At 40.8% G+C, this 14109-nt stretch overlaps 2 protein-coding genes across 5 annotated transcripts; both read right to left on the bottom strand.

The window, feature by feature from the left end:
- Positions 1 to 873: 873 nt before the first annotated feature.
- On the bottom strand, positions 874 to 8055 carry LOC116310712 (phospholipase ABHD3-like). 3 transcript variants are annotated; one of them, XM_031727586.2, is made up of 9 exons: positions 7907 to 8055; positions 4674 to 4834; positions 4377 to 4559; positions 4194 to 4239; positions 3659 to 3771; positions 3393 to 3566; positions 3255 to 3303; positions 2997 to 3162; positions 874 to 2198 (listed from the first exon to the last, which is right to left on the bottom strand). In XM_031727586.2, exons 1-9 carry the CDS (start codon positions 7919 to 7921, stop codon positions 1990 to 1992), a joined length of 1116 nt encoding a protein of 371 aa, XP_031583446.2. In that variant the 5' UTR covers positions 7922 to 8055; the 3' UTR covers positions 874 to 1989. The 3 variants fall into 3 exon arrangements, with proteins under 3 accessions (XP_031583446.2, XP_031583445.2, XP_039454999.1); XM_031727585.2 differs by having other exon boundaries at positions 7675 to 8048; XM_039599065.1 differs by lacking the exon at positions 7907 to 8055 and having other exon boundaries at positions 4674 to 5071.
- On the bottom strand, positions 874 to 14109 carry LOC116310710 (phospholipase ABHD3-like). 2 transcript variants are annotated; one of them, XR_005608398.1, is made up of 10 exons: positions 13947 to 14109; positions 12485 to 12645; positions 12196 to 12378; positions 12065 to 12110; positions 10891 to 11003; positions 10584 to 10757; positions 10454 to 10502; positions 10203 to 10368; positions 9613 to 9900; positions 874 to 1910 (listed from the first exon to the last, which is right to left on the bottom strand). XR_005608398.1 is itself a non-coding variant. In XM_031727584.2 (9 exons), the coding sequence occupies exons 1-9, from the start codon at positions 14064 to 14066 to the stop codon at positions 9692 to 9694; spliced, it is 1221 nt and encodes a 406-aa protein (XP_031583444.2). In that variant the 5' UTR covers positions 14067 to 14109; the 3' UTR covers positions 9044 to 9691. The 2 variants fall into 2 exon arrangements, 1 of the variants encoding a protein (XP_031583444.2); XM_031727584.2 differs by lacking the exon at positions 874 to 1910 and having other exon boundaries at positions 9044 to 9900.

Below are 14109 nucleotides of genomic sequence, written 5' to 3'. Positions count from 1 at the left end.
CTGGAGAGAAAGCTGGGCTGTAAAAATTATGCTCAGTTGAGAAAACACACAGCTAAAGTGTGATGTTGCAGCACGTTATTCATCCCGAAAGAACACATCGGGCAAGTAGAAGAAAAGCGTACCAGGGTGCTTCTTTTATACCTCATTCACATTATTTTGTTACCTCGAAAAAAGAAAAAACAGGAACTGATTTTTGATTACTGTGACGTTTATTAGAAATAATTATTTCTCGCTGACGCAGATGACAGAGAAGAGAGGAAATTAAGTGGGAGCACAAGCAAACAAGTCACTGCAAAAGCTGCCACAAAGTGGAACTAGAAGCATAAAAGCTGCACAAGTCCTCACTCTTCTACCTTCATAATTTTGTCTTTAGAAAGAAAAAATGTGTTCACAACAAGCACCTTTCTTCCAAATGGCTGCATTCACATAAGAGCTGGGGTTGTGTGGAACTATTTTAGGGTAGATTTTATCTGCCAGATTCAGAAAGTGCCTACTCCTTCAGGTTCCTGTTTTTCCACAGAATAAATGCCACTGGATGTTTTCTAGGCCACAAATGACTCTAAATGAGGTTAGAGGGTTAGCATTGTGACAAAGGGCGTGGGCCTGTATTGTTCACAGTTAATTATTGATATCTTCCTGGTTAATCTGCGACATTAATGACTAGAGCGCTCAGAGATTAAAGGCCTTGGCTTTCAGCGGTGCAAGTGAAGGGTAACTCAGTGACAGGCAGCATATGGGTTATAACATTTTTCCACTACAGGTCAAACCTGGTGATATGTGCTATAACAAAATAAACCTGCTGCGGTTTGCTATCGATCGCAGTGAACGGCCACTTGAAGCTTCCAGACAAACTCAAGATGTAAAAATCACCAGTCGATCTTTATCACCCTTTAATTGTAGAGTAATTACAAGATACACCATCGAACATACAATGCCCAAATATTGCACCATTACATGATATTGCAATAATACCGTGATTGTCTTTACAGCCCATACACAAAATTTAAAAATAAGGCATGAGTTTTAAAAAAGATATTAAAAGGCAGGTGAATATGGTAAACATGCAAATAGCTGATGGATTCGTGACATTCATGAAAAGCCTATTTTGCTTCTGAAAAAGCAAAATTAAATTCTCATCCACCCTCACGCTGACAATTAAAAGCCACCAATTAGCACCATTATCACCGATTTTTTCTTCATGCCGATGATTGAAAACACTTCATTTTATAGCCAGCAGTGGCTTCAGTTAAAAGTGGCATGAATCCTACTAATACCACCTAGCACAGTAAAGTGAGCTACATATTAATCAGTGCACTGTTGGTAATACAAACACAAAGCTGATGTAGTGTCTACTGATAATAAAAATACATTCAGTACATGTACATGCTGATCTGGTCCTTGTGCGATGCTTACGATACTTAATTACAATTTATAGCAGCAGATACTGAAGCACCACACAGGGCGTTACTGGTCTTTACCCAGTGTCGGCTCATTTACCACTGGTGTCGTTTACTGTACAGCATGCAGGGTATAAACACAGGAAAGTTTCATCCTTTAAGGCATACCACAAATCTCGAGGAAAACACTTCTTGAAGGCTCAAAACTAAATAAGATTGATGCAAAAGGAAAAAAACATAATTAGCAAGAGGAAAACAACAATAATGCTGTTTCTAATTTTAATAACCAACTCTTCACTTTTTTAAATAGCAACAAGCAGAGCACTTGAACTCTACAGTGCAGTCTACATACTACAGGTGTGCGGTGCACGGACGGCCTTTGTGACTGAAAGTAAGTAGCAATCAATTGACAAACAATATTTTCAGATTGACTAAAATGTATTAAATACTTAAAAATAGCTTTAGTGATTTCACTTCAGTCATTTTTTATTTCTACATGACTTGAACATGAACCTGAGGTCATGAGGTAGATGAGCAGAGTTGCAGCTGCAAATGTTGTATTACTTCAGTGTAAGTGCCTTCATATTGCTCATTAGTCCTTCATCTGCTCTTCTTTGATACCACAGGCTCGCTTCATTTCCTCCTGGTGTTCAAAGACTGCGTGCACAAACTGGCCAAACAGGCGCTCCATGTAGCTCTCGCCTAGAGGAAAAAAACCCTGCAAGAAGGCAATGTGTCCCCCGTGGGACGTCAATACCAGGGCGACGTTAGGAAGATCCTGAACTACGGACACTGGGAAGGCTGTGAGAGCAGGAAAGAAAAAGTCCAAATGAATATAAACAGACAGCGGAGCAGACACAAAGCAGACAGATCATCCGGAAACCTTACGTCACCTGGAGACTTCAACGTCAATGATTACATATAAAAAAGGAATTGTGCTAAAAAGAATGAGACATTTCTTAATATAATACAGATAAATTCAATCATCTGTTTTGACATCGCTTCAGTCCATCTTAAATGAGCTCACACACAAAGATGTTTGAGAGAGTGTTATCTTGCATGTGTGGATGCAGCAATGAACTGTATTTGCTTACATATGTTTTCAGTAGTGTTCCTGAGTCTGTGGCAATGAACCCACTGGCACCTAAGAGCCTTAAGATATCAGCCTTGGTTTTCAGCTTTGTCACTTGTATACAGAGAGTTTGCTTGATTCTCTAAAATTCCAAAATTCTTTGCAGCTTTACTTTGAGAAACTTTACTGTCAACTATTTATTCGTGTAGTCTTTAACAGAGTAGTAAACGCTGCCCCACCTTTACTTCTGAGAAACCTAGACACTCTTGGATGCTCTATTTATACCCAACCATGTTACTAATGTTCCAACAGGTGTTTTCTTTAGCAGTACACTTTTAATATGTCTTGTACAACTTTCAGTAAAGTCGCTGCATTCCATTTTACACGATGTTCCCAACTTGTTTTTTGTTTTTTTTAAATGGGACTATAAAATCAGAAAAAACGTCACATTTATGAGTAAACCATTACAGCTGTTATTTTCCCTTTGCAGTGCCTATACTGACATACCTTGCCTCTTGTGTACTCACCAGTTTGTGGAGAGAAAGGGTCATCAGCGGCATTGAGACACAGGATGGGTACGGCTGTACTGGGGAGCTTTTTGCCTGGGCTGGCATCGCGGTAATAATCCATACATGAATTGTAACCAAATATCAGAGACGTATAGCGTTCGTCAAACTCACGGATGGTCCGAGCCTACAGGAGGGTGTGAAAACAAGATGACGATAAATGGAGAGTCAATTATACATCTAAGAAACTCATAAACTGTGAGTCATAATGTGTCATACCTTCAGGACATAGTCAACATCCACCACTTTCTCTAAAATCTTCCTGTGCCTGTGACAAACACATTTTGGGGTTATATTTAACTGGATGTACAAACGCAAAACTGTTAGAAAACATTTATGTACCAAAAATTATCCGACCTGGTGACAGCGCGGTGCAAGCATCTCGTTATGTGCCTGTTGAAGAGCAGCCAGTTGAGCGGTTCCTCCATCGAGTCAGAGGACTTATGCGCATCCCACGGTACGGAAATGGTGATACCAGCAACCAATCCTGACTCGGTGTGCTTACGGGCCAGGTAGTTTAACAACACCATGCTGCAGCAGGGTGAAAAGAAAGGAATCATGCAACTGTTAAAAAAAATAATAAAAGAAATGGAGGCCAGCGGAAACACTATGCACCAACTCACCCTCCCAAAGACACACCAGCCCCAAGCACAGGAGCAGTGGGGTAGAGCCCTTTGACATGCTGCACCACACACTCAAGATCTGAAGTATTGGCAGCACAGTAGGTGACTGGTGTCTGAAGCAAGCAGAGAGATACAGGAGGAGAGTTACATGCAGCGCTTAAGCCTAAGATCTTCTGTTAGTGCTATTATTTCTGTGAAATGGTGTATCAGTGGAAAAACTTAAATTACTACTTAAACACATAGAAAATACTTTCAATTCACTTTTTTTGTTTGTTTGTTTTTTAAAATCTGAAACTGTTTTAAATTGGGATTAAATACATTGGCAACCCATCTACCAAAGGCTAGAATCCTTGCAGTGGGGATGTGAGTTCAAGACCACCACAGTTTTCTACTTCTCATTTCTCTCCTCCCGCTCTAAAAACCTCACTTACCTCACTCAACTGGGGTCCTTCAAAGTGTGTTGACATGTTACTTACAGATTTAAAAAAAACTAATTGGACATTATTCTAATTTATTAGGTATTCATTGTACTTACCAGCAGCTCCTCCCCTCCAAGACCTCTGTTGTTGAAGACCACACATCTAGGAAGGAAAGTATTTATGAAAACTGCTTCAGGCAAATACCGGGCACAAGCTACATTAAGCTTTCTGCTTAATGTAAACGTTCCTGTTAGCGCTGCTTCAACATCACTTCATTTTGTGTGAGGAGTGCAGCTGACCTGTAACCGTGGCGTGTGGCCTGGCTAACGGCGTGAAGCACATAGGACTGCTGGCTGTTTCCTGTAATCCCTGGGAGGATGAGCACTGTGGGACGCGTGGAGGATTCTGGGTAGGTCACACTGGCCTGATTGTCCACCCAGTCAAGAGAGATCTGACCACCATCCACTGTACGGATCAGCTCACTGGGAGATGAAGGGACGAGACAAGATATTCATTATTTAATTAAATGTTTAGATTAAGATTTTTATCCCTCTTGTAAATTGTGGTGAACTGAAAAAAAGGGGGTTTCTTCCTACTTGCGATAACTGACAGGGGGTCTGGACTTGAGGGCGGCACAGACCAGCGTTTGAAGCCGGCCTCCCCAGCACCACGGAGTGGGACTGAAGCGCTCAGCTACCACAGGACAGTGCTTGAAGAGGAATGCACTGAAAGCTTCACTGCAAACCAGAGCTGGTCTCTGAAAGGACACAAGACCAGATGAAGGTGTTAAAAAAGCACAGCTGCTTATAGATTCACACCTGTGAGAGACAAGAAAACATCCAAGACACACCAGGCGAGTAGAACAAGGTACAAAGAAAATTAAAGCTGCAAGCAGCGATATGAGGGCCCTCGCACCCCATCGTGTCGAGCCACGCCCAACACCTAAAACCAGCATGTCCGATCTGATGTCACATTGATGGAATTCATGCATTTAACCACCAGCTACCATTTCATCTCATTCAATCATGATTATATTCGTCCCACTAGGTGGCGCTCTAACCATTACTGACAAATGGCATAACAAACATTTGCCAGCTTGAGTCTCATCATGCCTGCGACCTTTGGGAGAGATTGAACATTGTGTTTTTGAGTGACAGCAGATTACTGCTTTTTGGCGAGTGATTGAAACTCCACGTGCCGCCATGACCACCCCGTTTCCCTGAACGTAAAAACCTTCACAATTTAACATCACAAAGGTCTTTAGATTCCACACACAGGAGATCGCGTCAATCTGATGAAATCCCTTGGAGGAGTTCGTCAAAGAACGGTGCCTGAAAAGAGCGGAAAATGTCGCCAAAATTACACCTTAATTTTAACATGGCTGACTTCCTGTTGGATTTGGGATATTGCTCCAAGAGACTTTTTTGTACATCTTGATATCCTCCATAAGCTTACCAGGTTTCAGACTTATAAATAAAACACAGAGCAGGGGCTGATGTTTTGAAATTTTGTAGGGGGCGCTGTGGAGCCACTTTGCACTATTCAAGGAAAATGATCACATAACAACAAAGCCCTCATCACATTGGAGGTTTGGGCCAAATTCCAAGACTTTTTAAAATTTCCAAGCCCCTCAAAAGCCACTTCGTCTTTCATGGTGAACCGCGTTGCCACCAGGGCGCGCCGTTCAGTTTAAAGTCACAATTTTCGCACAGAAGCATCATGAAGTACTGATGGTGATACTCACCGCTTTTGAGGTGGCCACGATGAACCTGTGAAAATCAGTACAACAAAATGAAAGACATGACATTTCCTGGTGCCACTAGGTGGCGCTCTACGTATTCCTGACAATGGGCATATCAATCTGTTCAGGGCGGGTCTGACATCATCCCTGTAAAATCTGGTACTGATCAGATTGGATTTCATTGAGTTATACTAATTTGTTTCTTCATGGCGAGACCTCAATGTTCGCCATGCTGCTGGGGTCACACCCTTCAGCGAAAACTCACAGTTTTCTCTGTAACCCAAGACCAACTCCTTAAGGCTTTCCTGGAGAAATTTGAGGCTGCAGATGTCACCCATTACAATACTGTACCCCAAAGTGTAAAACATGACATTTCCTGTTCCCACTAGGTGGCGCTGTACCTGATGTCAAATATGGCAGTTGAAATATGTTCAGGGTGGAGCCTTATCATATGTGTCCACTTTGGTCAAGGTCGGACAATGTATGACAGAACGAGAGGCAATAAGATTTTCATGGCGAGTCATCGAAATTCGCCGTGGCGCCACGGCCTCACCGTATCCCGAAAACTCAAAAGCTCCGCAATTTAACATGGCCCAGGTGTGTAGTTGACACTGACCAAATATGAAGCTTGTACGATGAAATTCCAATGAGGAGTTCGCAAAAGTTCGAGGCATGGAAATGGCAAAATTAGAGCCAAAATGTCACCTTCACTTGCAAATGGCGGACTTCCTGTTGGGTTTGTGTCAATGGGCCCACAGACTTTTTTGTTTGTCTCGGCATGATACACATGTGTGCCAGATTTCAGACATGTAGCTCAAACGATGTGGTCGTAGGGCTGCATTTAACAACGCATAGGTGGCGCTCTAGAGCCATTTCCCAGTGCTCATATGTAAAACCATTAAAATAATAAATTTTTCACCAGACCTGGCATGTGTGCAAAATTTCATGAGTTTTTGAGCATGTTAAAGCCCCCAAAAAGGCAATTCATTTCAATGAAAAATAATAATAATAACAATAATAATAATAATAATAATAATGATAATAATAATAATAAACAGAGCAGATACAATAGGGCCTTCGCACTCTCGGTGCTCGGGCCCTAATAATGGCAGTATCAGAGGTATGTAGATGTAGTGTGACCAGCTCTGCAAGAAATACATCACTTGGAAACTTTGATGTGATGTTACACAATAGCATTTGATTAGCGAGTAGCTAACAATGAGAAAATAACTCACCAAAATTCATATTTTCTTGTTTACAGTCTGTGAAGATATTTTAGATATTTATTTTTTCTGCGTTTTCTACTTAAACAAATTCTACTATTGGCGATACTTTGAAATTATCCTCACTTTAGCTGCTTAAACTTTAGTACAACACTTATTATGAATATAGCTGATATACTGCTTATTACCAAATTATCAGTCATAACCATGATCTTCTTCCAGTCGTATTTATGGAATCAATAAAAGAGAGGCTTTAATTTTGTAGAATAAAAGATCATATCTCATACACAGATGATACACATATTACAATATTATAACCTACAGATTTTATTTTATACAAAATAAAGTTAATTAAAAAAAGATTCAGAGCTTTGTACTCACCAAACACTAAAAACTGTAAAATTATGGAACAAGAAATGTTAGATAAGCTTTAAAAAGTAAATAAATAAAATGGAAAAACTGGTTTTTAATTCATTAGAAAAACAAAATACCAAAGATAAAGTCGAATAGGAGTTAATAGGATATACTGATCTTCATTTCAAAGGAAATAAAATGCTTAAAAATCCAACTAAACTGTAAGTCAAAGAGGGTATGGCGCAGTCTTTGCCGCTAACTTCGACCGCAGAGACTGACCTGACACTCGCGGCCCCACAGATAGTACACTGCGGCTGTGAGGGAGCAGATGATCACCGTGTACGGCCTGGAAACACACTCCCAGTATGTTCTCCATACCTCCGCATGAGTCAGAAACATGACAATGGTCTAAGTACGGTTGACAGCTGAGCTGCTAGCCGACGGCGTCGTTAACCGACACAACGGAATAACAGGACAGAAAGAATATGATATTTAATGCGCGACAACCTGCCTTCATCAGAAACATCTAACGTTCAATATGTTGTACTTCGACTCTTCCCAGCAGCCTTGGTGATATTACGTTAGACGCCGGTAGCCATCAGATAATAGTCTGGTGTTTTCTCCGGGAGCAGCTGCTTCCTAGTTCTCACAGGCGAAGCTCCTGATTGGACAAAAGCTCCAACTTCAAGGTCAACGTCATGGCTACGATACGTGTAAACTACAAATATGGAGATATAGTTTTTCTTTTGTTTCTATGGAGTTATTGAAAATGAGTATATGTGTGTATGTCTATATATATGTATATAGGGATAGATAGAAAGATAGATATACATATAATTAATAATGTTGTTTTTTTCAAATACACGTAACATATAATGTAATTTTAAGGAGGATTTCTGTAGTCTGTCGATTACTAGATAGTGGAAAAGGGGGTGGGATTAAATAAGCGTGTGCTACTTCCTGCTCCTTTTTGAACATGAAAGTTATTTGTAGTTGTGGTTGCTCGTTTTCCTTTTGTTTTGCTTTGCTTGTTTGTCTCGTTTTAATTCTATGTTGTTATACTTTTTCAACATATTCAAAATAAAGATTCAATCAAAAAAAAAAATTAATAAATGATTGCATTACCGCCACCAGCTGGTGTGGAGCTTGGATCGAAACTTCTGTTTATTTACAGCTTTAAAAACAAAAATAATTATTTTTATCAGATAAGTTGGCATTTTTAAAATGTCTTTTAGATCTATTTTTTCTCCTGAAGACTTGAAGGAAATTGAATTGCCTTCTTTCTGCCTCATATTTCTAACAATGTATCCTGTGCTGATCAGTCCAGTATGTATAAATGTATCTCCTTTTCCCTCCTCACCTCATTTCTCCATTAGTACACTTCAACTTACTCTTGTTTATCCCACCTTTCCCTCAGTTTGATTTATTATCACCATAAAAGCTTGTTGTGGCCTTTGTTCCATTCTCCTCCTCCTTCATGTCTTTTGACACCAAATGTGCAAGTACCCATAAAAATACTGCCGCTAGCCCTATTACATGAATTCACATTCACTAAAAATACTGGTGGTTGGCAGTGCTAATCCTCAGCCTCATATTAGACATCTACGATGTCAATTCAAAAGCCTATGTTGCCTTGTTCTCAACTAGTGAAACATTTAGCAAATTATTAGATTAATTAGCAACAGGTCAGGAACATTTCTGCATCTTAGGGAGGCAGAGCTTCTCTGAAGTAAAGATGGGCTGAAGTTCACCAATCTGCAAAAACTTGTGAAACAATTTCAGAATAACATAAAATCGCTGAATATCTCATCATAGTATATCATCAAAATATTCAGAGAATCTAGAGGGATCTCTGTGCACAGGGAACAAGTGCAAAAAGTCAGTATTAAATGGCCATGATCTCCAGGCCATCACGTGGCACTGCATTGAAAACAGGAATGGTTCTGTCATGGAAATCACTGCCAACAAACACAAAACTGATGTTCAGTTTACTGCTAATAAAAATACATTAAGCACACATACACAGTGATCTGGTCCTCATGATACGCTTACAATTCATTATTACACTTTATGGCAGCAGATACAATTATCTGAAACACCACACAGGGTGTTACTGGTCTTTACAGTGTCAGCTCATTAACCACTGGTGTCCCATCCACACTGTACAGCATGCAAGGTGTAATCATAGGAAAATTTGACTGTCTACAGAACATGAACCTGAGGTCATGAGGTAGATGAGCAGAGTTGCAGCTGCAAATGTTGTATTACTTCAGTGTAAGTGCCTTCATATTGCTCATTAGTCCTTCATCTGCTCCTCTTTGATACCACAGGCTCGCTTTATTTCCTTCGGATGTTCAAAGACTGCGTGCACAAACTGGCCAAACAGGCGCTCCATGTAGTTCTCGCCTAGAGGAAAAAAACCCTGCAAGAAGGCAATGTGTCCCCCGTGGGCCGTCAATACCAGGGCGACGTTAGGAAGATCCTGGACTATGGACACTGGGAAGGCTGTGAGAGCAGGAAAGAAAAAGTCCAAATGAATATAAACAGACAGCAGAGTAGACACAAAGCAGACAGATCATCCGGAAACCTTTTGTCACCTGGAGACTTCAACGTCAATGATTACATATAAAAAAGGAATTGTGTTAAGAATAATAATAAAAATACTCAGCAATTACAAAACTTGATTTATCTTTTGTGGGCCAAATCTGACAAGGCCTACTGAATCAGCATTTATGAGTAAACCATTACAGCTGTTATTTTCCCCTTGCAGTGCCTATACTGACACACCTCTCCTGTTCTGTACTCACCAGATTGTGGAGAGAAAGGGTCATCAGCGGCATTGAGACACAGGATGGGTACGCGGGTATTGGGGAGCTTTTTGCCTGGGCTGGCATCGCGGTAATAATCCATACATGAATTATAACCAAACATCAGAGACGTGAAGCGTTCGTCAAACTCACGGATGGACCGAGCCTACAAGTGGGTGTGAAAACATGATGACGATGAATGGAAAGTCAATTATACATCTAAGAAACTGACAAATTGTGATGTATCATACCTTCAGGACATAGTCAACATCCACCACTTTCTCTAAAATCTTCCTGTGCCTGTGAGAAACAGATTTTTGTTTTTTATTTAACTGGATTTACAAACGCAAATTTAGGTTTAGCAACCATAACTTATCCGACCTGTTGAGAATTTGGTGCAAGGATTTCGTGATGTGCCTGTTGAAGAGCAGCCAGTTGAGCGGTTCCTCCATCGAGCTGGAGAACTTCAGCGCATCCCAGGGTACGGAAATGGTGATACCGGCAACCAATCCTGACTCGGTGCGCTTATGGGCCAGGTAGTTTAACAACACCATGCTGCAGCAGGGTGAAATGAGAGGAATCATAAAATTGTTAAAAAATAAATAAATAAAAGAAATGGAGGAAAGACACAGATGACAAATCTAGGTCCAGAAATGGAGGCCAGCGGAAACACTATGCACCAACTCACCCTCCCAAAGACACACCAGCCCCAAGCACAGGAGCAGTGGGGTAGAGCCCTTTGACATGCTGCACCACACACTCAAGATCTGAAGTATTGGCAGCACAGTAGGTGACTGGTGTCTGAAGCAAGCAGAGGGATACAGGAGGAGAGTTACATGCAGCGCTTAAACCTCAGATCTTCTGTTAGTGCTATTATTGCTGTGAAATGGTGCACTGAGGATGACGTTCTCCATATTTATATTGGGAAAAACACTGAAACCAACTATGCCTGAAGAAATTAATCTTTGAAAACTGGTCACAAATGTATTGTTTTGTTGGGTCAAAAGCTTGAACTCTTTGGCCTCAATGTCAAGCTTTATGTCTGGAGGAAACCAGGCAGCCAATACAATGACATCAAATTTAGCGCGGTGGTGGCAGCATCATATTGTGCGGATGTTTTTTGTGAGATTAGTCAGGGTCAAGGGAAAGATAAATTCAGTAATATGTAAAAACATCCTGCCCCAGAGTGCTCTGGAACTCATACTGGGGTAAAGGTTCATCTTCCAACAAGACAGACAAAGCAGACAACCAAACAAACAAAGGAGTGATTTCCACACTGCAAATGTCATTGACCAGACCAGCCAGCGCCCAGACTTGAACCCAGTTGAACGTCTCTGGAAAGATCAGAAAATTGGTGTATGCCAACTTTCCCCATTCAACCAGATAGAAGAAAGAAGAATGGGAGAAACTGGCTAAAGGTTAGCGTGCCAAGTTTGTAACATCATACTCAAAAAGACCTGAGCTGTAATTGCTGCCAAAGCTGCTTCTATGAAGTATTGAGCAAAGGCTGCAAATTCCTATGTACATATTATGTTTTTATTATTAAACTCGCAAGAAATTTTGTTCTACTTTGCAGAATTTTGTGGTGAAAAATAAAAATTTTGGAGTAAGTAAGTAATGAAAAAAGTGGAACAATTGAAGCACTGTGAGTACTTTCTGGATACACTAGAATCATTCCATTCACATTGTTCAATGTACCAGCACCACTGGCAGGAAAACAACCCCATTTAGCATCTCCATAAGTTCAAATTTCAGTCAAGCTTGAAGGTGTTCATTCTGGAACATGAGCTTCTTTCTTAAACAGTCTTTTGAGAATTAGATTTTACTTAACTATAAATTTATTAGGTATTCATTGTGCTTACCAGCAGCTCCTCCCCTCCAAGACCTCTGTTGTTGAAGACCACACATCTAAGAAGGAAAGTATTTATGAAAACTGCTTTCCTGTTAGCGCTGCTTCAACATCACTTCATTTTGTGTGAGGAGTGCAGCTGACCTGTAACCGTGGCGTGTGGCCTGGCTAACAGCGTGAAGCACATAGGACTGCTGGCTGTTTCCTGTAATCCCTGGGAGGATGAGCACTGTGGGACGCGTGGAGGATTCTGGGTAGGTCACACTGGCCTGATTGTCCACCCAGTCAAGAGAGATCTGACCACCATCCACTGTACGGATCAGCTCACTGGGAGATGATGGGACGAGACAAGATATTCATTATTTAATTAAATGTTTAGATTAAGATTTTTATCCCTCTTGTAAATAAAAAAAAAAAGAGGGTTTCTTCCTACTTGCGATAACTGACAGGGGGTCTGGACTTGAGGACAGCAAAGACCAGCGTTTGAAGCCGGCCTCCCCAGCACCACGGAGTGGGACTGAAGCGCTCAGCTACCACAGGACAGTGCTTGTAGAGGAATGCACTGAAAGCCTCACTGCAAACCAGAGCTGGTCTCTGAAAGGACACAAGACCAGATGAAGGCGTTAAAAAAAGCACAGCTGCTTATAGATTCACACCTGTGAGAGACAAGAAAACACCCAAAACACACCAGGCGAGCAGAACAAGGTACAAAGAAAATAATGGCAGTATCAGAGTTATGTAGATGCAGTCTGAGTGAGCTGAACAATACCAGCTCTGCACTTGGAAACTTTGATGTGATGTCACACAAAAGCATGTAATCAGTGAGTCTCTGACATACAGAAAATAAGTCTTAGTTCAAAACTCCCTTTTCCCCTTTGATGCAGTCTGTGCAGAAATTTGTTATATTTGCTTATTTTTTGGCATTTTTTACATAAATAAATTCTTCAGCTGCCAATACTTAAAGTGCTTAAACTTTAGCACAATGCTTAATATGTATATAGTTGATATACTCTCTATTACCAAATTATTACTCATACCCATAATCTTCTTCAAATCTTATGAAATCAATAAAAGAGAGACTTTAATTTTGTGGAATAAAGGATCAAAGCTATTGTTGATTAAGATGGGACACATTTTGCTGGCTCACAATGGTATCACACAAACAAATGCGGGTCCTGTTTACAGCTTACACAACAAAGTCAATGATAAATAAGCTCACAGAAAAAGCACAGTCAGTCTTCAGTTTTCGACTTTTACGCCTCTAGCGACCCCGATCTCTAATTTAACTGGTCCGTAACTTCTTGGCTGCGTTGTTGTGGTTCCTAAACACTCCCACTTTGTGTGAAAACCACCGATTGTTGATTGTATAGGAGGAAGGAAACGGCGAGATCCCATTTCATCACTACGCTTGAGTCCACGAAATCTTCAGAACGACCCATACAGGTGCTTTATTTTACACCTGTGCCTGAAGGCACCAGAATTCAAAGATTAACATGTAACTGGCTACCATTGTCCATAATACAGTGTTGCTGCACAAGCTGATGAATGACCTCTTTTTAGTGCCAGAGAAACAGGAGTACTTCCAAAAGTTCGATCTGCATGAGCTCATCCACTGCAAAGTCAGGGTCCTCCCCAGTGCTGCTGGTTACATGATTGCTGGAGACTACTGTTGTCTGATGACTAACTTGAGCTTTAGTTGTGGTCGGTGGTGTGATCGGTTTAATTTTTTTTTCCTTTACCAAACAGACTTAATTTTACATATTTCAAAAGCGTACAAGATTCCGAGTAGACCTTTACAAGTAGACCTTTTTTGAAGTAAACATATAAATTTTTTTAACTAATTGGAAAGTAACATAGTGAAAAGGAAACAGCGTAAAGTAACCACGGAATCTGACCTGACACTTGCGGCCCCACAGATAGTACACTGCGGCTGTGAGGGAGCAGATGATCACCGTGAACGGCGTGAAAACACACTCCCAGTATGCTCTCCATACCTCCGCATGAGTCAGAAACATGACAGGACAGAATGAAGTGGACTAATGTTTAATGCCTTCGGGC

This window comes from Oreochromis aureus, linkage group 15 (assembly GCF_013358895.1).
Source record: "Oreochromis aureus strain Israel breed Guangdong linkage group 15, ZZ_aureus, whole genome shotgun sequence".
NCBI lineage: Eukaryota > Metazoa > Chordata > Actinopteri > Cichliformes > Cichlidae > Oreochromis > Oreochromis aureus.
Note: the sequence above shows the minus strand (reverse complement) of the source record. Positions and strands in the feature narration are given on the sequence as shown.

Excerpts from the sequence above, each read along its gene's own strand:
- LOC116310710 (XM_031727584.2), bottom strand. The coding sequence starts at position 14,066 with ATGTTTCTGACTCATGCGGAGGTATGGAGAGCATACTGGGAGTGTGTT. Across the intron at positions 12,111-12,195 it reads GCCACACGCCACGGTTACAG|ATGTGTGGTCTTCAACAACA; the intron begins GTCAGCTGCACT and ends TTTCCTTCTTAG. Across the intron at positions 11,004-12,064 it reads TTGGAGGGGAGGAGCTGCTG|ACACCAGTCACCTACTGTGC; the intron begins GTAAGCACAATG and ends TGCTTGCTTCAG.
- LOC116310712 (XM_039599065.1), bottom strand. The coding sequence starts at position 5,068 with ATGCATGAATTCCATCAATGTGACATCAGATCGGACATGCTGGTTTTA. Across the intron at positions 4,560-4,673 it reads CCCCCTGTCAGTTATCGCAA|TGAGCTGATCCGTACAGTGG; the intron begins GTAGGAAGAAAC and ends TTCATCTCCCAG. Across the intron at positions 3,772-4,193 it reads TTGGAGGGGAGGAGCTGCTG|ACACCAGTCACCTACTGTGC; the intron begins GTAAGTACAATG and ends TGCTTGCTTCAG.